This window comes from Mercurialis annua, linkage group LG7 (genome assembly GCF_937616625.2).
Source record: "Mercurialis annua linkage group LG7, ddMerAnnu1.2, whole genome shotgun sequence".
Classification (NCBI taxonomy): Eukaryota; Viridiplantae; Streptophyta; class Magnoliopsida; order Malpighiales; family Euphorbiaceae; genus Mercurialis; species Mercurialis annua.
Window position 1 is genome coordinate 3,902,844 of NC_065576.1, and position 20,777 is coordinate 3,923,620.

Genomic DNA, 20,777 nt, shown 5'->3' on the forward strand with positions numbered 1-20,777 from the left:
TAGGAATTGGAATCAAATAGAATTGGGAAAGTGTAGTTAAAATGAGACGAAAGTAGGTTTTATTATAGTCAGTGATCATAATTTGGTCAGGGAATCAGACACCATTATCTATCCTTATCACAAATGTCTTGTCTGAACCAGCGTCACCTTAATCAGACCACCAAAACTTTTTAAATAATTATCAAAATTCTTATCAAAAATGACGTGTCAAGTTGGCATTGGCGAAATAGATCTCGAGTATCCAAAGCAGCTCTCCTGTCTACTCTACGGACGGGACCACCACAGTATCCGTGTCACCATCAGTAAAAGGGCAATCATCATCATCCATCATCTTCCACACACGCAAGTTTTTAAGTGGGATCAAGGTAAGATGTTGACGTGTCAACTGGATAGCGTGATCAAATTGTCTTGGGAGGTGGGAGTGAGTAATCGGACGGTGGATAATGAATTGGCTGTCGAATTTGACTTTTTATCTTGAGGTGATTTGTGATTGGTTACGTGGGAACTGAAGGGAAATTAGCAGTGTTGTGTTATAATACACGTGTCGAACTGCAGTTGGTGTATGATTGTTCTGATTGATGGCTGTGTATTACGAGGATGAAATCAAGGACGGTTAGTTAATAAAGGAGTTTGTACTTGGTTTACAGAGGATTGTACGCTCGTGTTGGTAGTTGTTAGCAGTGTCTGAAATGTGCAAGTTTTATGAGTTCTTCAAGTAATCCTCGCCACTGTTTGAAATCGAACTAGAACCAAAATTTAACCGATGATTCTAGTTTCTTTTGTCGGGAGAGGAACAAATTTAGTGTTTGTGGAATAATTTTAAGCAAGGGGTAGTATTTTGCTTGGCCGAATGACATGTGGTTTGGCTATTTATTTTTAATTTCTTAAAAAAAAAAATAGTTGTTTGATTAAAAAAATTAAAAAAAATCGTTTCTCTAAACTATTTTAGCTTAATCATCTAAAATTGTTTCACTTTTCTACCTTTTTTGTTTATATCCTAAATTTTGAAAACCGAGAATTTTTTAATTTTCAATTTTAATTAAATATATTCTTTTCAAATAAAATGTTTTCCACTTGAATTGTTTTTGAATAACTCCTAGATGAATGAAGGAGGCGAGGACAAGTTAATTTAGGGTTAATTAGGATTAGTTAAGATTAATTAATTAGAGTTTTAATTAGAATTAATTTGGATTAATCATGGTTAATTTTTTTGCTTAGGTAATCCATCTTTTTTTCAATTACGAGAGGGGTATTTTTAAAACAGTTTGCCAAAAAATGGGATATTTTTTTTAGAATTGATTTTTTAATATTTGGTGCCAACTTTTGGAGGTGAATTGATCCTTTGTTCTATAAAAAATTCTCTAACAGCAAATATAAAATTTGAAACTAATTTTCCGATTACCAAAGCACCCTTATTCATTTCCAAAAACATAAATGAATTAGCAAAATCTTTCAACATAGCAGCAGCTTCTTTAAAACTGTATTAATGGCAGTCTACGAAACAGAAGAAACTCAAATGCATGAGAGTTCATGGTTTTTTGCCTAATCTTAGACTAATTTATGATCTCTTACAACAAGATGAACAACATAATGAAATACATGACAATATCAATTATACATGGCCAGAAGAGAAATTTCATAGCTTGCCATAATCATCTCTAGTTTTCGGAATCTTCAACTTCCAAGGCTGTCGTTTTGCAGATGGGGCAACTATTTTTCTGGATAAGCCACTGCTTAATGCAGTTAAAATGGAAGTCATGTCCGCAGTCCAGCTTCCCGAGATCTTGGCCATCGACATATTGTTCCTGTAAATGGTTTTGAAGGGAACGGAGTTACAAGACTTATTGGAATCAAATAGACTAATAAAACATGCGTTGGCTATCCCAGTCTATGTTGCGGGGAAATTTATGGAATCTTACGTTTTAACATTTTTCCGAAGACTACATGTGCATGTTTGTCATCCTGCTTTTTAAACTTATAATCAAGGAATAAGAGCTATGTAGCGATTTTACCTGACAGATGCTGCATGGTTCATCTGCTCGGGGAGACTTAACTTCATTTACTTGATATTTCTTCCGCTTCATATGTAACTGAATGACATCCTCGCTTAATCCAGTGGAAACATTTCCGATATGCTCCTCCAGAGCCAGCAGTTCCTAATGAACAGATTTATTATTTAGGAAGCTTGTCGAGCAATATATGACAACAACAAGGTCAGTTTAGCTTACTATCAGTCAATTAGAAGAAGTCTTCTACGGGCTTTTATGTGTAAAAGTAATGCAAAATTAGATTTCAAAAGAAGAAAACACTAAATGCTCACGGACGGAATGTTCTTTCTTATTGTTTCAATGTTACCTCATAGGTCATGTTATCAACATCAAGGCGCATATCTTCAAGTACATCAGGCTCTTCAGGCACACCATACAACACTGAGCGGTCAATTACCATCACATCCTGGCATAACGTCAAAAGAATTTAATTGAATGTTAATCTATACCAGAAAAGCTGAACATTATTGTCTTACACAAAAACAAGATCAAGAAACACAATAAAAACATTTGACCGTAACAAGAATTCAAGTAACTCATGCAACTGCAATAAGATCTGTCAACTAACGAAAAGAAAGACGGTTTCTCCATTTAGTTTCTCCAAATGAATATTTTACGGAGAGCCGACAAGGAATTCCATTAATAACTGGCATATGAGAAAGACAAAGTGAATACATTACAGCTTAATAACTCTAGCTAGAGCTTACCTCAAAGTGTAAGGAGCCTCCCCTGCGAACAAGTGCCAAAGCATTGCGAACCTGACAATGTCAACAAGCAAACACATAAGCTGATTAGATGAGGGTTTTCTAGTGTTAACGAAGAAGGTGAAATGATGAAAATATTGAAAAGCAATCAACTGAGGTTACAAAACTTGCATATTCGAAATAAACATGCACATACAAATGTATGGACTGATAAATCAAGAAAAGAGCTAAAAGTATGTATCGCTTAAACAAAATATGATAATACAAATGTAAGATACACCAGAAAGGAAGTTGATCCTTGTACTAAAACTTTGTCCTTCAAACACATATTTCACTTGCCTCAAACAACAAAATTTATGAAATACACAGTAAAGCTTAAGGAGGAAAAATTTATTACATACCTCAGATATCAGTCTGCTTCTTCTCTGAGCAATAGTCAAAGAGTTGAATGCCACTATGGGATGAACGCCAAATTGTCTCTCACCCCGTGCTAGCAATCCTGACCTAAGAGGATTCTGAGAAGGCCTAGCACTACCATGTCTTGCCGATAATTCCCTTTCCCTTGCAGCAAGAGAGGCACCCAAGTTTCGTTGTCCTTGAAGTTCCATGCGATTGACACTGTCTGATAATCTCTGCGCATAATTCCGAGCCGTGTTTCCCTGGCGAAACACAATGGGAGCTAAGAATGGATGAGTACACGTATTTCTTGAACCTGAAGCAGCATTTACGGAAGAGTTTGTTCCAGGGACAAAGTTTAGGTTCATGTGTTCCAAGTTTCTCCTTGGAATTCCAGAAGGAAGGGTGCCACTATATGCGCCGTGCATTGAATTTTCTTCTAGAAGCAAAGCATCTCCTCCATTTGATGTATAAGCAGTAGACAGCGGACCGGTTCTTTCCCTGGTGACTGCATTCCATTGGAAAGGCTGCAAAGCTTCTAAGGAGTTAGAAGCGTGAACAGATTGTGATACAGGATTTGAGTGAGAGATTCCTGTCACAACGCTTCTGTTTGGAACAGAATCAAATGGGAAAAGAGCAGATGGTTGACCAGGTAACTGTGTGTAGGAATTCCTTCTGGTCCTCACTGCCCCATCAGCTGGAGCAAAATCTTGATTGTTCACAGTTCTTCTCATACGAATATTTCTATTGGAGTTTTCAACTTCTCCTACTACTCTTAGTGTTTGATGGACATCAGAATTTGCTCCTACACCAAGTCCAAATCCACTTCTTGCAGCATTTAAAGGTTGGCGCACGACAGGACCTTCCCCTGACCCAAGTCCACTAGCCAGTTGCTCCGGGTAATGAACATTTTGGCGATTACTGATAGGATCTCGCAAATTCAATCTTCTACTACCATTTTCATGAGTAGTAACAGACATGTTACTGGATCTTGACTCAGAGCTTGCACCCGATGGAAGCAATCTACAATCATCTTCAGGTGCTCTTCTTTTACAGGACAGACGCCGACCATCTGATGGGCAACCTTCTCTGCTGTCACTTTCTTCCACCACATACCCCGCAATTCCGGAAGAAATAAAAAGTGGATCTGAATTTGAAGAATCGACAACAAATGGATTTTGATTGCCATCTGATCTCCCTGGTTTAAACGGATTCATACATAAACCTGTCCCGTTAGTCATATATGAACCAACGGCACAGTCTGCAGTATTCAGATAGGCTTCAATGCCCTGACCCTCACAAGTTCCATTTAAGTCTATGATTTCAGAGAGAGCACTAGAACCGGTATGCTGGAAAGAAAATGGTCGATTTATGAGATGGCTGTTAACCAGGTTCATATCAGCACTAGGTTGAAAAGGAGGAACAATTGGGTCCGAATGCCTTTCTACCAAGCTTTGATCCATTACAGCCCTAGTGACAGAGGAAGAAATCGAGCAATCTTCAGCTACTAACTCTGGAAATTGAACTCGACTTTGGGCGTTCATACTAGAAGCATACTGATATATCCTACTAGACGGCAACTCATTTTCAACTAGTAAGTCCTGAAGTCCAACAGAAGTTTGACTGCTTGCACTCGAACTAGATTGGCCCAGCCAGTCTATAAGAGGAATGCCATCATGAAATAAACCATCAGACGGCATTGCATTGTTCTGATCCCACTGAAGATTAATGCCATTAGATCCGTAGTTCAAATAGTAGGTTCCCGGGAAGGCCTCGGAGGTGCCATCTTGCCCTTGCATCATGTATGGATAGATTCTCTCCTCGCAGACCAACCGACGAAATAAGTCCCCTTAGAAGTAGGACCTTTCTCCAAACCTGATTAGACAAAAACATAATGAAAATAGATGCACTAAATAGACAATGTCGTCCCTTGCACAAGAACACTCTCGAACAGACCGAAAGATCATCCAACATCGAGTTCGTAAGTTTAAAACAAGTATTAAAACACTTCATGCTATGAACAGCCTCACTGTTGCTAACATTAAGCATTAAGTTTTGTCCACCTTAATCTTCCTAAACTACCTTATGAATCTTAAAGATTAAATTACAAGAAGCTTAAATTTTTTGAACAAAATACTTGATGTGATTTTGTGTGCTATAAGCCATCAACATTTAGGATCAAAGAACAATTTTTAAATTACATATAGAATTCGTGGGCATATAAAAGGGCAGTTTATTTATCCCAGAAAATCATACGCACATATTTTTTTTTAAGAATCCGTAAACCATTAAATCATTAGCTATCATAAATTCATAATTAGTTACAAAGCAATAAGCCTTGAACCATCAATCATGCATAAACAAAGCATGTTGACACCATATACTTGATTCCATTATGTGTGGGCTACAGATCACTAACTCGCAGACTATCTAAAAACAATTTCATTTACATATAAAATTGAGAATGTAATGTTGTTAATCCACAAAAGTTAGACATTTTTAAAACCGCAACAGTACCTAAGAAGTTTTCTAAATTGTACAATTTTATAACTTTTTAATTAATAGTATCATAAGACTACCTAAGTCATCAAAAAGTTTAAATCCTTCAAAAGCCAAAAGGCTTGATTTGATAATGTAAGCTACATATAAAACATCAAGATATATGGGATTGAAGTACATTCTCAATTACATCAAACATCAAAGCTTAATCCACCTTAATCTTCCTAAACTACCTTCTAACAATCTGGCGTACTTTATGAAGCGTCCTGACTAATTGAGCAAAGACATTGAAAATGTATGACTTAAACCTAAAATCATCAAAAAGTAATTTCCAAACATCAACATAATACTAATATATATCAAATGAAAATGAGAAACAAAGCACTTAAAGAAAAATGAATTTATGCAAATACATTATAGGATCATAAACATTCAACAAAAAATCATGTGAACAAGACCATCCGCAAATCCTTATAGATAAAAATTAAAATCACAAGAAGCTTAAAATTTTCAAATGAAATACTTGATGCGATTCTGTGTGATACAAGTCGTTAACATTTTGGATCAGCTAACAATTTTCAACTTACATATAAAATTTATAAGGTACATAATAGGGTGGTTTATAATACCTAGAAAATTATACACACACATGCACACACATATATATTTTTTTAAACGAATCCCTAAACCATTAAATCAAAAACCATCATAATTAGTTACAAACCACCAAGCCTTGAAACATCAATCATACAAAAGTAAAGCATGTTGAGACCAAATACTTGATTTTACTAAGCGGGCTACAGATCGCTATTTCACAGAAGATCTATGAACAGTTTCATTTACATGTGAAATAGAATTGTAAGTTTGTTAATCCACAAGAGGTTTTAGTTTTCTAAAACCACAACACCACCTAGGAAGTTCCTCTGAGTAATAAAATGTTATAACTGTTTAATTACTAGTATCATATGATTGCCTAAATCATCAGAAGATCAAACAAAAAGTTTAAAATCCTTCAAAAACCAAAAGGCTTAATTTGATTATGAAGGCTATTAGGCTACATATAAACCACCAAAGTATAAGGGATTGAAGTACATTTTCAATCAATAGTTTAGTGAGTCAATCCATCCAAACAAGTTTATCAGATTCTTTGACTTCTCTCATCAAACCAGCATTTGAAAGCATCCTCAAAACCACACTTAACAAGCAATTCAAAACCCCAATTCAGATTTAGCTCAATTCAAAACACACAAACAAATCCATTCCAAACAACCAAAACAAAACCCAATTCAAACACAAAAACTCACATAAACAAGTAATCAACAAAACACAAAAAAACATACAATTTAACTAATATAAAAAATAAAACCATACCCAACAACCAAGAACAAAGCTTTACTCCCCAAAATCAAATTGTGCACCAACTGAGAGCATGTGTGAGCAAAAGGGTATAAATAGAAGTGAAAAACTGAGAGTTTAATTTTGATAATTTGAAGCGAAATTTCCAATGATAAAAAAGGGAAACAGAGAGACAAAATAAGAAGTAAAGAAGAGACAAGTATGGTAGTAAGGTGTCAATGTTGGGTGCTGACCAATTGGATTTTGAGAAGTGAGAACCCACCTCAGTTTGAGAGACTCGTGTCACCCTTGTCTTGCTCTGCATGCTAACCATAAAAAGTTCGAACTTTTCTTTCAGTTTTTTTTGGCATTTCTCTCTCTGCATCAGCTTTTTTATGGAAACTAACTTACTCACCACACTCACCACACTCTTCACTCAGCACCTTTTAAGAACCCGCCGTTTTTTTCTTGAGTGTTGTTGCTCTTCTCATTTTTTACTCACCGTGTTTTGTTTTTTTTATCGTTTTGAACTTTGCTTAATTTGTTGTTTTACTTGGGATTATTTTATTTAGGTTTAGGGGTGTAAATAAATCTTCGAGCCGAAATTTTAAGTTGTGTTCGGCTCGTTGGGAGTGTTTATGTTCAATTTATGTTCATTTGAATTTTAAATAAGGCGTTCATATTCAGTTCGTTTGGAAATTTATAATGTTAATATTGTTCGGTTCAATCTCAGCTTTAAATGAATAAATTCGCAAATGAGCTTGTTCACCAGCTCGTTCGTTTTACGCCTAAACAAACGAACATGAACCAAAATTATATATGTTTGCTGTTGTTTTTAGTTAAAATTGTATAGCTTGGATTAAAATAATATAATTTTAATACATAATAAGAATAAAGTATATATATCTAATTTAAATACAACTAGCTAGTTTGCGTACGTTTTATCTAATTTTTATACGAACTAGTTTGTAAACTCTTTATCGAACTTCTATATGAGCCCGTTTCACAAGTTTTTAGTCGAAAAATCGCTCATGAAGAATCATAAACAAGTTGTTTGTGAATATAAACGAGCCAAACATCACTATTTTCATGTTCAACGCATTTAAACAAATGAACATAAAATCAAGTTCGAACTCGATTCATTAACAATGTGAACAAACACGAACCGAACTCTTATCAAGAACATTTTAGTTTGCTTATAGCCCTATTTAGACTTAATTCCTTTAAGAATCACGGATTTTAACTTGTTTTACAATTTTAGAATAAAATTTAAATTTTGGTAATATTAAACACCGGCTTTTGACTTTTTGTAGTATTTTAATTAAAATAATACTTTTAACTATTTTTTTAATAATTATTTAACTTTTTATACTTAAATATAATTTACAATCATAGAAATAATTATTCATCAAACATAAATATAATTTTTCTGATTCATAAAAAATATAATTATTATTATCTGACGAGTTATAATACGAATTACGTGTGAAAAATGTAAAGCCATAGTTAAAAGAAGAGTTAATTAGACAAAATACTACAACTTATAAACTTAATTAGATAATTACGTCCATATCTTTTGTTTTTGAAAAATACAATTTGTTCTTTTCTTTTTTGATTTCTATACTTTTGATTTTACACAAATATCAAATACTCCTTTAATCCTTTTATAACCTAATTTCTTCAAATCAAACTTAAAGCCATAACAGCAAAGAGTAAATAAGAGGGGAAGCAGAGGAAGCAACTGTTGACGCTGTTCGCCGGTGGACTTGAAGCCGCCGTCGTTCATGGGGCTCATGACGCTGATTATTTCATGTTCGATTCTTCATCTTCTAACCGGACTGACTGTAACTGCTATTGGATTAAGGTCATTGCCGTTGCCGAAGAAATCACCGATCGTCGCTGTTAGTTAAGAAGACGCATAGCCTCCACTGTCGACGATGAAGATCCATGAACCTCCGCTGCCATAGAAAAAAATAAATTGCTAATCAAAGGATAAAAGTTGATTTTCAAATTTTTGGTTTTAATCTCTTTTCATTTTTTTTTCTAAACTTGTTGATATGTATAAGTTTAGATGGTGATTTGCTTAAATATCAAATTATATGTTTTATGGTTGCTGGGTTCGATTTTCTGGTGTTGCACAGATTTGCATTCTAGGTGTTTGAAGAAATGCTTATGAGAATTGTAATATTTTTTGGGTGTTGGGTAACCAGTGGTTAATATTGGATAAACCGTTAGATAACCTGTAATTTTTATTTGCGATATATCATTAATGAAATCGTTAGTAAACACCGTTGCTGAATTTTATGTTTCTGGTTCGATTTTTTTGTGTTAAACAGCATGTTGCACTGTAGGTGTTTGAAAAAATGCTTGTGAGAATTAAGTGATATATTTGGGTGTTGGGTAATCAATGGTTAACATTAGGTAAACCGTTGGATAACTTATAATAAATGTTATTTTGAATATATTATTAATAAAATCGTTAGTTAACTGTTGTTGATTTTTTTTTTGTTGCTATTTAACCAATGGTGTACTAAAGGTACACCAACGACCTTTGTTTTTAATACATTGTTGCTTAACAAATGATTAACTAATGGTTAATCAATAATTTTAAATTTTAAAAAAAGACGATTTAGGTTTTATTTGCTGATTGCTCCTGCGGTGATAAAGGCGGAGGGGTTTATAATACAATTTTCAACTAGTTTAATAAAAATAGAGGTTTGAATTTGTAATAGTTTTGTTTGTTGGTTAACCAGCAGTGTTAGTATACCGCTGGATAACCAAAATCGTATTTCTGAGATTAAAAAAGATATTTATGAGATTAATAAAAGTCATTTTTGCAAAAAAAAAGTACAGATTGTATTTCTCAAAAAAAAACTTTGTGGTAGTATTCTTGAGAATATTTTATCTTTTTTTGGTATTTATCTAAAAAAACCCTTAAAAGAATTCAAAAGGCTTTCCAAAAAATTGGACTAAACTTTAGTCTTTGGGCCTTAGCTTTCCTCATTTTGAGCCTCGTAAATTGGCCCAATAACACTCTCAACTCCCAACCCTATATCCCCCATTTTCTCTCCAAACAATTTTTTAATTAGGGTTTAAGGTTCAACACTCATCAATCTCTCAGAAATCACACTATCAGCAGCGAATCAATGGGGTCTAGGGTTTCACTAAAGAGCAAAGGAAAAGGCAGCAGCAGCGGAAAAGGATCAAAATCCATAGAAGAGAAATCAACAGTGCAGTGTTTGAAAGAATGGAGCACTTGGGGTTTGAAGAAAGCCAAAGTTATTACTCATTACGGATTTATTCCTCTCGTTATCATCATCGGCATGACTTCCGATCCTCAGCCTCAGCTTTATCAGCTCTTAACCCCGGTTTGATTTTGTAAAACCGAATTTAATGATCACCCAGATCGTGGTTTGGGTTGTTTGTTTTTGGGTCGATGCTTATTTGTCGAATCTTCAAGGGTTGGTATTATGAGGTTTTATGGTATTATGTAAGTTTTAATTAGTTAGAGTAATATTTGATAAAGTTTGAATCTTTTTTATGGGTTTTGAATGTTTTGTGTAATAATTGCCTGTCTTATTGATTAGGGTTTTGGTTTGATTTCTGTTACTCTGTTTTAGTGTTTAAAATATGTTGCATGTGAGTATCTTTTCTTGAACTTGAATAATCTGATGAACTGTGATCGTTGATTTGCAAATTTGCAATTTGGGAATCAATTTCTTGTTTTCTTTTGGATGTGTAGATTATTGCCTATCACTGTTTTCATTGATTATTTATTGAATGCGTGAACTGTTTTTTATATCTATGAATTGTTTTAGCTTCTGAATCCTTTTTTCAGCTGACTTTAGTTATGTTTATGATCAAAAGCAAATAACCTAAACTAATTCTTAGCTCGGTCTAGTTCGGATAGGACATCTGATATTTATCCATTTAGCTTACTGTTTTGAAGGTCGAAAGCTGCTTAATCTCGATTGATAGATCTTAGTCTGACTTCTTTTTTCTCTTCATATCATCGTCTTGAATGATTGTTCTTCCAGGCCTGCTCTATTAATCCTTTGCGCTTTCTGTGTCATATTAATTATATTTGACTCATGTATCAATTTGTCTCTGAATTTGCAGTCCATGATCCAATTACTTTCTACTTTGTAAAGGTTTATCCTTTTTTTATCTGTCTGCTTTGTCATTTTTGAAAAGTGCTTGCCATCCGCAGTTTTGGGGACACTTTTCTGAGGTTGCTTCGAATCAACTAGTTGAAAAAAGGGGGTAACGAGGGAAATTAATTTTGTTATAAATTAGTCCCGTGAATCTGTCAGTTTTTATCGATTAACTTTCTAAATTTATTTATAAAATTGATAAATGTGGGCTAATTGATCAAAAACGACAAATTTAAGGTGTTACTTATACTAAAATTAATTTCGGAGTTTGTGGATCATTAGCTGCAAGCTCACTATGTAAATTGATACTCGAGTCAATGATATTTGTTACCTTTTTTTTATGAAGTTCTGCATATTTAGGCGCTGCTTGAATGTGTCAATAATCCTTACATAATATGTATAAATTGACCATGTTTTAGATGATTAAGATTTTGAAGATGGATACATGTTTTCTTTCCAAAGATAGCTCATTTTCCGTTTATTCTTTAATTTGAAGTGGAGGTTGGAAGAACCATCAGATGCATATTCTACTGTCTTGTATATATGTTATCCTACTTATATATATATATATATATATATATATATATATATATATATATATATATATATATATATATATATATATATATATTTCCAACAGAGTTAGTGGTATTATGAGATAGAGATTTTTCATGTTTTCTTGTTGCATAAAAGCCTGTAGCACTTTTTGTGTCCTCTTGCTTATTATTCTTGAGATATGGATATATGAAATATTCTATATTTTCTGCATTTTCATAGCACCAAAACTGGTTCTGTTATAATGGGAAATTTCTCTTAAATCATTCTTATAATAGTTTAATAGCATAGCAAGAAGTATTGTGGGTCCATTAATTGATAATTCTGCAGACTTTGTGTGATGTTTAGTTTTTCATATAGGATTATGAATCCTTTGGTATATATGCATGATAATTGTTATTGTTGAATTAAACATTCAGTTATATCTTTTTTTTATTAATATAATAATATTTAAAATTTAATTTAAGGGTATTACTTATAAATTCATGAACCTTGTACGTTTTTGCAACTTAATTACATTTTATAATATCAATTCTTGGTGAATCAAACACACCTACTAAAAATTGATGATATGATAACTGAAGTTGGCCATGTCATTTGCACTTCAAATCAGTGCGGTCAAAATTCGGTTTTCACATTATCAATTTTTATCGGGAGTCTTTATATATTAATTACTACGAAACATGATTAAATTGTAAAAACGATTATAATTGGTGAATTTATATTTAAATAACTTTTAATTCAATTCTAATCTAGTTAGATTTGTTTTATTGTGCTTTTTATTTTAGTTTTGCCAAATATTAATCTTCAGTAGGCAAGTTTCTAAACTTTGCAACTTTACCTGGATATCAAAATTTCTCATAACCAATTTAACTGCATATCGTCATTGTCTCAGACTTGTAGTTCAGTTAACTCGTGGTCTTCTTCTGCTAAACTGCTTGAATATTGCTATATAAATTGAAGATTTTTCCTCACCTGATCTGCTATCAGCAGCCTCTGCTGACTTGTGAAAAACAGAATTTGAATAAATATAAGTTGGTAATACTACCATGACACATGTTTTGCAGTTTTTTTATAAAGAAAAGAAAGAACTTTTCTCTAAACAGTAGTTGTTAGGATCCGAACTCATCGACTTTTTTTCCCAAATGAAAAAGTTATATTTGTAAAAAAATCGGAAAAATTAAATTCGATGACCTGACGTGAAACAGATAATATGTTATATGATTGACATATCTATATATGGAAATAAAAATAAATTATTAATTATTTTGCTAATTAAGTGTAGTTTTCTATGAAAATAATAATAATTAAGTGTAGTTTTCAATTTCGATTAAACTTTTTAAAATGCCGTAAACTGCTTTTTGATACTAAAAACTAAAGTCGTGTCATCCGATTCAACCACCACCTAATAATAAAACCTTCATAGAAAAAATATAGCAAACCTTTTAAAAAAAACACAACAAACCTTTTACCAAAAAAATGACAAAATAAAAAAACAAATAATGAAAAATAAATCAATCTAATATAACCCGTAAACGACTCCATCTTGTTATTGAAAAATCTTCAATCTATTTTCGCATATTGATAACCAAATTAATTATGCGCTTCGTTAATAAATTTAATCAGCCAAGAAAAAAATGAAAAAGAGTTGACTATTTATATATTCTATAAAATTAAAATAACATAAATAAAAGAATTATTACTGTCAATAATAAAAATAAATCATTGACAGTTGTCGAAGAAAAAATATAAAAAAAATATAGGCAGCTAGGGTTATTCAGATGGAAACTAATTAATTAGTTAAGCAATTAGCGAACTCACGGCTTCAAACGCTATAAGTTTGTGCTTAATTACCACGACACGTGTTGCAATTTTTTTATAAAGAAAAGAGAACGTATTTCAAAATAGCAGTTGCTCAGACTCGAACAGACTTCAGACATTACAAATTGGTGTTTTACTAGTATAACATGTGTTTTGCAGTTTTTTACAAAGAAAAAAAAAACAACATTTTCCATAACAGCAATTGCAATGATTCAAACCCATGACTTTAGACATTATAAATTGGTGTTTTACTTACTATCATGACATATTAAGAATGTGATGATATGTTTAGCAAATTTTAGACATAACATAACATAATTTTAGTTTTTGGTTTGATTTGGTGTTATAATAATTAAAATCAAACCGAACTACTGTTTTAGTTAAGTTCGGTTTAATAGATCGGTTTCAGTCTATTTTTATGCAATCCTAATAGTTGGTGGACGTACGACTAATTTTGTAATTTATATGCAAATGAGGAATGGCTTATGCGTTTTTCTCAATTCTATCAAAATACAGTACTATTTAATTGCATGATTCAATAAAAAAAACATCTTTACTAATAGTCAAAAGTGAATGCTTTTTTTCTAAAATAAAAGTGAAAGCTTTTCATGATTAATAATATTGTAGACAGTTTTACGTTAACTTAGTTTAGCATTATAGATATTTTGTTCAAAATTATAAAGTTTATCTTTATAATTGAAAAAGGGTTAATACATATACATCGCAATTTTTATATTATCTTGCAATTTTCTTACGATTTTTAAAAATTATTAATTTTATTTATCCTCTTTTACTTTTTTATAATTCTTTTACAATTCAAACATCCGGCGACTTATAGTTAATGTGATATTCAGAAAATAATATGGCATGACAAGTCAGATGCCACAAGTAATTAACTGTAATTATATTGACATTCTAAAGCATAATTGATTTTTGTATTTTTTTTAAAAAAAACTTGTAGTCCCAAATTAATTTTTTAACTAAATAATAAACTTAGCACAATGATCAATTATTTGTGGTATCCAACTTGTGATACCATGTCATCCGCTAGTAGCCATGTTAGCCATAAGTCACGGCATTTTTGAATGGTGTATAATAGCAAAAAAATTAAAAGAAGGTAAATCAAATTGATAACTTTTAAAAACTGCGACAAAATTATATTTTAATATATATAAAAGTGATAATTTTATATATAATTAGCCCCTAAAAACTATTTGAAATATTCTTAAGTAGTCTTAAAAATATATTTCACTCATGATAATTGTTTGTATTAAAAATATAAGTGATTAGAAAAGTACACAATTACTACTTAAATGGTAATTTTTTTTACATAGATTAACTTTTTTTTTACTTAGATAAATTATATATATATTTATATATCCTAAATTAGTTATCTATACTATATATAAAAGCACGGATGGGGGGGGGGGGGACAGGCAAATTTACTGAATAATCCTTTTCAGTTTACTATTAAATAAAGGTTTTATAGTCATTAACTAATTAGTTATTTAATTAATCACTATTGTAATTAAAGTCCTAATTAGAATAGGTATCTAAATTATCTCCAATTTAGTTTTTAATATGTAAAAGATAACTAAATTGTCTCCAAATTAGTAGGAATACCTATCTTTTAGTTTGATTGAACTACAAATTTAAAATACTGTATTTGGTCAATACATTATTATTAAAATTTCTATCTTATTATTTTTAAAGATATTACTAATAAAATTAAGTTAATTATTAAATTATGGTAATTATAAAATCAAAACAAGAATAAATTCAGTATGGAAAAAAATTTAATAACCTAATATATTATATTTACTTTTATAAAAATTCTTAACTAATTTAATATTAATTATAAATAAAAAATAAAAATAATTATAATAAATTTATTAATATGTTCATTGACGAGTTACGTTACGAGCCACGTGCATAGCACGTAATGCGAAACTAGTCAATATAAAACTGAATGAGTAGAAAATATATATAAAACGTGTTGTAATTTTTTTACGATATACAATTACAAAGTCTTACACACATACATCGGAGATATTGTAATAATTTTTTGCATATATCAGAATCAAAAATAACTCACGCAATGTATACTAGGTCAATGCAAAGTAGTTGAGTCTTCTTTTTTTAGAATGTTTTTAATTTTCTTTTGATAAATGTACAAAGTTAAATTTGTCTGTCAGTATCAGTAGTTGGTGAGTGGAGCCACTTTGAATCAAACAAATTAATATTCGATCAAATAATAATGTGACTGAATTAAACCAAGTTAAATGTTCCTTCTCTTCATTATAAGTTCAACTAAACCAAATATGCTCTTAATTTGTTTGATTCAAACTATAGATATATATGCATTAGAGTTTAAGTAGTTGTTCAAAGAGCACTTACAAGTCTGTTATAGTTTAAAACTTTATATATTAAGTGGTTATAAATGAAAATGGTAATACTTATTCTAATACTTATTATATTTTCCATTGTAAATAAGTTGAATCACAAAAATATTTAAAAGAATCAAATAAGAAAAAAGAACTTATATATAAATTAAGTAAAAAGTAATAATTTGTAAATCTAATTTAATATGACTATTATAATCTAATAATTTTAATTTTATATATGTATAAATAATTTATTTAAAAAATATTTACATGATAAAAGTATTTTAGTTCAACATGAATTATTTTATCCAAATATTTGATAAGATTAAATCGACAATCAATTGTTGGAAAAATTTAATAATTTTTATTATACCGTTTCTGTTTGAGCTTTAAAAGATAACAATATGTAATATATTACTTTAAAAAACACTATGATAAAAAAATCATACTTCATAATTTAGCAGTTGAACCAAACATATTTTTAATATAATATAATCAGTATTCATCAAAAAGATATATAATATAATTAGCTTAATTGTGATGATGATGGTTAAAACAGATAAAATTAAATAAATTATAAATTTATCACTGAACTATAACTAACTAATATAAACCCTGAATAGCAAATTGTTAGATCGTGATCTGTGTTTTAAAAACCGAACCAGTGAGTCTACCAGTTTCCGGAATTGGTTCTATGACCAGTTCAACCAGTTTGATAAATTTAAAAAATTAAAAAATTATAATTCACCGGTTTTTTACCGGTTCAATCTCTGGTTCACCAGTTCAACATCCGGTTTTTATCGGTTCGATCTGGTTTAATCCGATCCAAACCGATTCAACCCATTTTTTTGCAGTTTTAGACTGAACCATTGACCGTCCCCGATTTAATTGGTTCGACCGTTTGGTCTGGTCCGATTTTTAAAACACTGATCGTAAATTTGAATACTGTAATTATTTAAAAAAAAATGGAAAAAAATTCCATCACTTTGTTGTTATCCAGCTTTGCATGGAGAGAAAGTCAGTATATTAGGCTGTAGTCATTACATTGCTTAAATAATCAAGAAAATGGATATAATCAAACATATATTATTATTATTCCCACCGAATGTTCCATGTTTTTGTATTATTCAAATCAAAGCCCACAATACTGCAACCCTTTAGTTGTTGAGTTTAGTTGGTCTTCTCTTTTCTTATTTTTTTCAACTTTTTTGTTTTAAATTCCATGAACTAAATTTTTTTTGTCTAATACACGACGTTTTATGTATTTATAAATACATAAAATATTTAACTGGTAAATAATCTATTAGATGATGATTTTATTTTCAGTTTAAACCATCAGAGTATCATAAATTCGAGTGAACTATACACTTTTACGACACTTTCTGATTTTTATTTTTATTTTTTTATAAATAAATAGTACACATTGATTTTTTCAAACTAAATTTAGTAATTTTCAATTTTTTCACTTTTATATTTAGTTTATATCAAAATTAATTTAATTTATTTTATCATCAAAATTAAATAGAAATAAAATTAATTTTTTAATAATTTCAAACATAATCAAACCATGCTTATCAATCTAATTAATCAGTTTAGTTCAGTTTTATATATCCATTTGCATACTTAAAATAACATAGAGATATTGTATTAATGTTGTTGGTATTTTAAATATATTGCCCGCAATACAGTAATATCAAGCATTTGTTATAAATTCTGTAAAAAAAATATATGTCATATTTTGTGCTCTTCAAATTACCTATCCTTTTATCCCTAATCCAGGCTGGTAGAAGTGGTAACAGGAGAAAATTTCGGTTCAGCAATGTCTGGTTGGCGAAGAAAGATTGCGAGGAGATTGTTTCAGCTGCTTGGAATTCTGACGAAGGGGTTCGGTTCTCTGAAAAGCTTGATGGTACTAGGGAGTGTTTAATGAGTTGGGGTGGTGGCACAGGTTCTAAATTTAAAGTTCGATTAGACGCTATCAGAGGAAGAATGAATCTGCTCCAGTGCAGGAATGATGAAACAGGTTGTTTAGAGTACATAGCAGCTTCTAAAGAGTATAATGCTGTGTTGGGTGAGGAGGAAGTTTATTGGAAGCAAAGAGCGAAGTGTTTTTGGCTAGCGGAAGGAGATGCTAACACAAAATATTTTCACAACTTCGCTTCAGCAAGAAGACGCACAAACCAGATTTTAAAGCTCAGAGATGAAGAAGGTACGTGGATGTCACGACCCAAATTATTGAGCCGAGACCGGCGCTAGGGAATGGGAGTGGTTGCTCCGAAACCCGTAGCAAGCCTAAAACCGTTATAAATTTTTCGCGATTAAAACATATTACTATATATAATACATTTATTAAAACATCGTATTTCTTTTCTGAAAACATTCGCGAACACATTCTTAGAAACCAGGGTCTTACCGAGCGATATCTCATATCCAGCACCGCCCTGTTTCTGATCACAAACATAACCAATTCCTCTTAAGGCAATTGGTACACAATTCAAACGGATAAAACACCATCTTTATAAACAACTTATTTATAAAACTATATCAGAGTTTATTTTTCCAATACCGTTTGAAATTAAATCATAAATCTTATACTGACACCTACTGACTACTGCAGCTCTATAAAACTCATACTTTGTGTAAGCCAAAAGGCTGCCGACACAAAGGAGATGGTCTGTCTGATCCGACTCCGGTCACCTGAAATAAAACACTGTGAGGGAGTCAGTATTTTGGGAAATACTGAGTGAGTTGACATTTACTAACAGTATTATAAAAATATAACATCGCATCTTAAGAGAACAATATTATAAAACATATAAACATGTATTTGATCCGTACGAAACTAATATCCTAGCATGTGACACATCTCTCGAATAATCATATATCATTCAACTCAATCGTAAATATCAATTGCGAGTCCAACTCGCTGGTGGCCCAGCCACTAGATACGGGGACTTCCAGGCTACACCGTAGCCGAGTTCACTCTGCGTATCTAAATCATATTCATCATCAGCTTCCAGCTGAGTTATATCAATTCATCACTCATATGCAAACATACTAGACCGACTCGGTACTGGTGATCACACAGCCTATTGACACCCAATAGGTAGCTAGTTTCTTCGGATCGCATACTAGTTCTCGTATACAGAAATTAAGTAAACATATAACATTTCAATCAATTATAGGTAATGCGATGCGTATAAACAATATACGTATATATATGAAGATAACTTTTATACTAATAATACGCGAAAGTAAATTGCCACTCACAGTGACCGCTATCCAAAACTGCATTATTATAATCCCGCAAGCGTAAGCTCCATGCGTTGTCCAATCACGTATCCACTCCCGCTAACTGGCTTGATAGCTTGTCGGTACGTCAGTTACTTAATCGAGTTACCTATACGTTTAATTCATAAACGTTGATTTAGTATTCAAATTCCTAAGTTATAAACTTAGGTTAACACAATCGTATTTCAAATACGACTCTTAACTTTGATAATCTCTTAATCACACTTTTCTCTTTTAAACGTCCTAGTTTACGTTTTGATATTCAATCGAATCACGATTGATTACACGACGTGAAATTGTTTGAAATCGAGTTTCTGCGTCGCGTCAGGGCCCAGAAAGCCCAAATCAGGAATCCTCACTCGGCGAAGGACTGCACGTTCGTGCAGCAGTGTACTGCACGTTCGTGCAGCAGTACGCTGCACGTTCGTGTGCTCCACGTTCGTGTAGTGTCCTACACGAACGTGTGCTACACGTTCGTGCAGTCTGCTACACGAACGTGTACTGCACGTTCGTGCAGTCTGCTACACGAGCGTGTACTGCACGTTCGTGCAGCAAACGGCTGCCGATGTGCAGCTCCGGGGTTCATTCCCCGGGCCAATTCCGACGTGCTTAAACGTCCAAAATCGATTCTAGCACGATTTCCATTAATAACCATCTCAAATATCATCAAAAACGCCAATAGAAACGCGATTACGATTCGTTTAATTCGTTAAAACGAAATAACCCTTATTTATCAATTCTCATAATAAAAACGTCAAGCTTACCTCGATTTGAAGCTTAGCGATGATAGAGAATCGAATTCTGAACGAATCGATATAAAGAACTCGCGATTTGGACGAGAAACGGCGAAACGGCGACGGATCGTAATCGATCGTCGAAAGCTTCTGTAACTTTCGCTTCCTCTGATCATCACTTCCTTTCCTTACTCTTAAGGAAAGTTATTATGTATATCTTGGCTAATTGTCCATTTTGATCCTTCATTTCTTTAACTTAAACCATTTCTCTTTTAAACTTTCTAATTTAACCAAATGGTTAAGTTATTCTTTTAACTCGATTGCTTTCGTATTATTTATATTCATATAAATAATACTAACTCAAAATTATTATTTTCCGTCAATAATCTTTTAATTACTATTCTCGAGACTTAATTGGCTAATTTACACTTTCGCCCTTAAACTTCTCAAAAGTGACAATTTAGCCCAAAACGTATCCGCGTCCAAATTTTAAAAGGTCTCCGATTGACCCAAAACTTTTACCACATAATCTATAAAACATTTCGCGGACCTTGGCGAAATAATATCCCTTCGGGTTTTATATGGTTAAATCACCATTTTAGTCCCTCTACTTTATCTTGCAACTTTCTTAGTATTTTTCTTTTCCAATTCTAATTCCAACTTTTAGAACTGAAATATAATATTAATCTTTCACAATAATCCTTTCGAGTCCGTCCTGCTAAAATTTAATATTTATCCTAATTTCTCGGAAATCTTTCTGATATCGCCATTCTAGCGACTTAACACTGGACACGTGGTCCAATTAAATACTTAAATATTTTGGGGTATTACATTCTTCCCTCCTTATAAAAATTCG

At 31.9% G+C, this 20,777-nt stretch overlaps 2 protein-coding genes across 4 annotated transcripts; one reads left to right on the top strand and one right to left on the bottom strand.

Moving 5' to 3' along the window:
• Positions 1 to 1,390: 1,390 nt before the first annotated feature.
• Positions 1,391 to 7,473, bottom strand: LOC126655881 (probable E3 ubiquitin-protein ligase HIP1). 3 transcript variants are annotated; one of them, XM_050350224.2, is made up of 6 exons: positions 7,266 to 7,473; positions 3,154 to 5,023; positions 2,756 to 2,806; positions 2,356 to 2,454; positions 2,013 to 2,156; positions 1,391 to 1,805 (listed from the first exon to the last, which is right to left on the bottom strand). In XM_050350224.2, exons 2-6 carry the CDS (start codon positions 4,948 to 4,950, stop codon positions 1,659 to 1,661), a joined length of 2,238 nt encoding a protein of 745 aa, XP_050206181.1. In that variant the 5' UTR covers positions 4,951 to 5,023; positions 7,266 to 7,473; the 3' UTR covers positions 1,391 to 1,658. The 3 variants fall into 3 exon arrangements, with proteins under 3 accessions (XP_050206181.1, XP_050206182.1, XP_050206180.1); XM_050350225.2 differs by having other exon boundaries at positions 7,237 to 7,473; XM_050350223.2 differs by lacking the exon at positions 7,266 to 7,473 and adding an exon at positions 7,019 to 7,230.
• Positions 7,474 to 10,063: 2,590 nt separating this feature from the next.
• On the top strand, positions 10,064 to 10,586 carry LOC126654683 (mitochondrial import receptor subunit TOM7-1-like). The gene has a single exon (XM_050348618.2). The coding sequence runs from the start codon at positions 10,129 to 10,131 to the stop codon at positions 10,354 to 10,356; it is 228 nt and encodes a 75-aa protein (XP_050204575.1). The 5' UTR covers positions 10,064 to 10,128; the 3' UTR covers positions 10,357 to 10,586.
• The last annotated feature ends 10,191 nt before the right edge of the window (positions 10,587 to 20,777 follow it).

Bases quoted from the DNA above. Each gene is read 5' to 3' on its own strand.
- LOC126654683 (XM_050348618.2), top strand. From the start codon at position 10,129: ATGGGGTCTAGGGTTTCACTAAAGAGCAAAGGAAAAGGCAGCAGCAGC.
- LOC126655881 (XM_050350224.2), bottom strand. From the start codon at position 4,950: ATGATGCAAGGGCAAGATGGCACCTCCGAGGCCTTCCCGGGAACCTAC. The intron at 2,807-3,153 runs GTATGTAATAAA...TGACATTGTCAG, and splicing joins GAAGCAGACTGATATCTGAG to GTTCGCAATGCTTTGGCACT. The intron at 2,157-2,355 runs GTAACATTGAAA...TCTGTTCATTAG, and splicing joins TTGATAACATGACCTATGAG to GAACTGCTGGCTCTGGAGGA.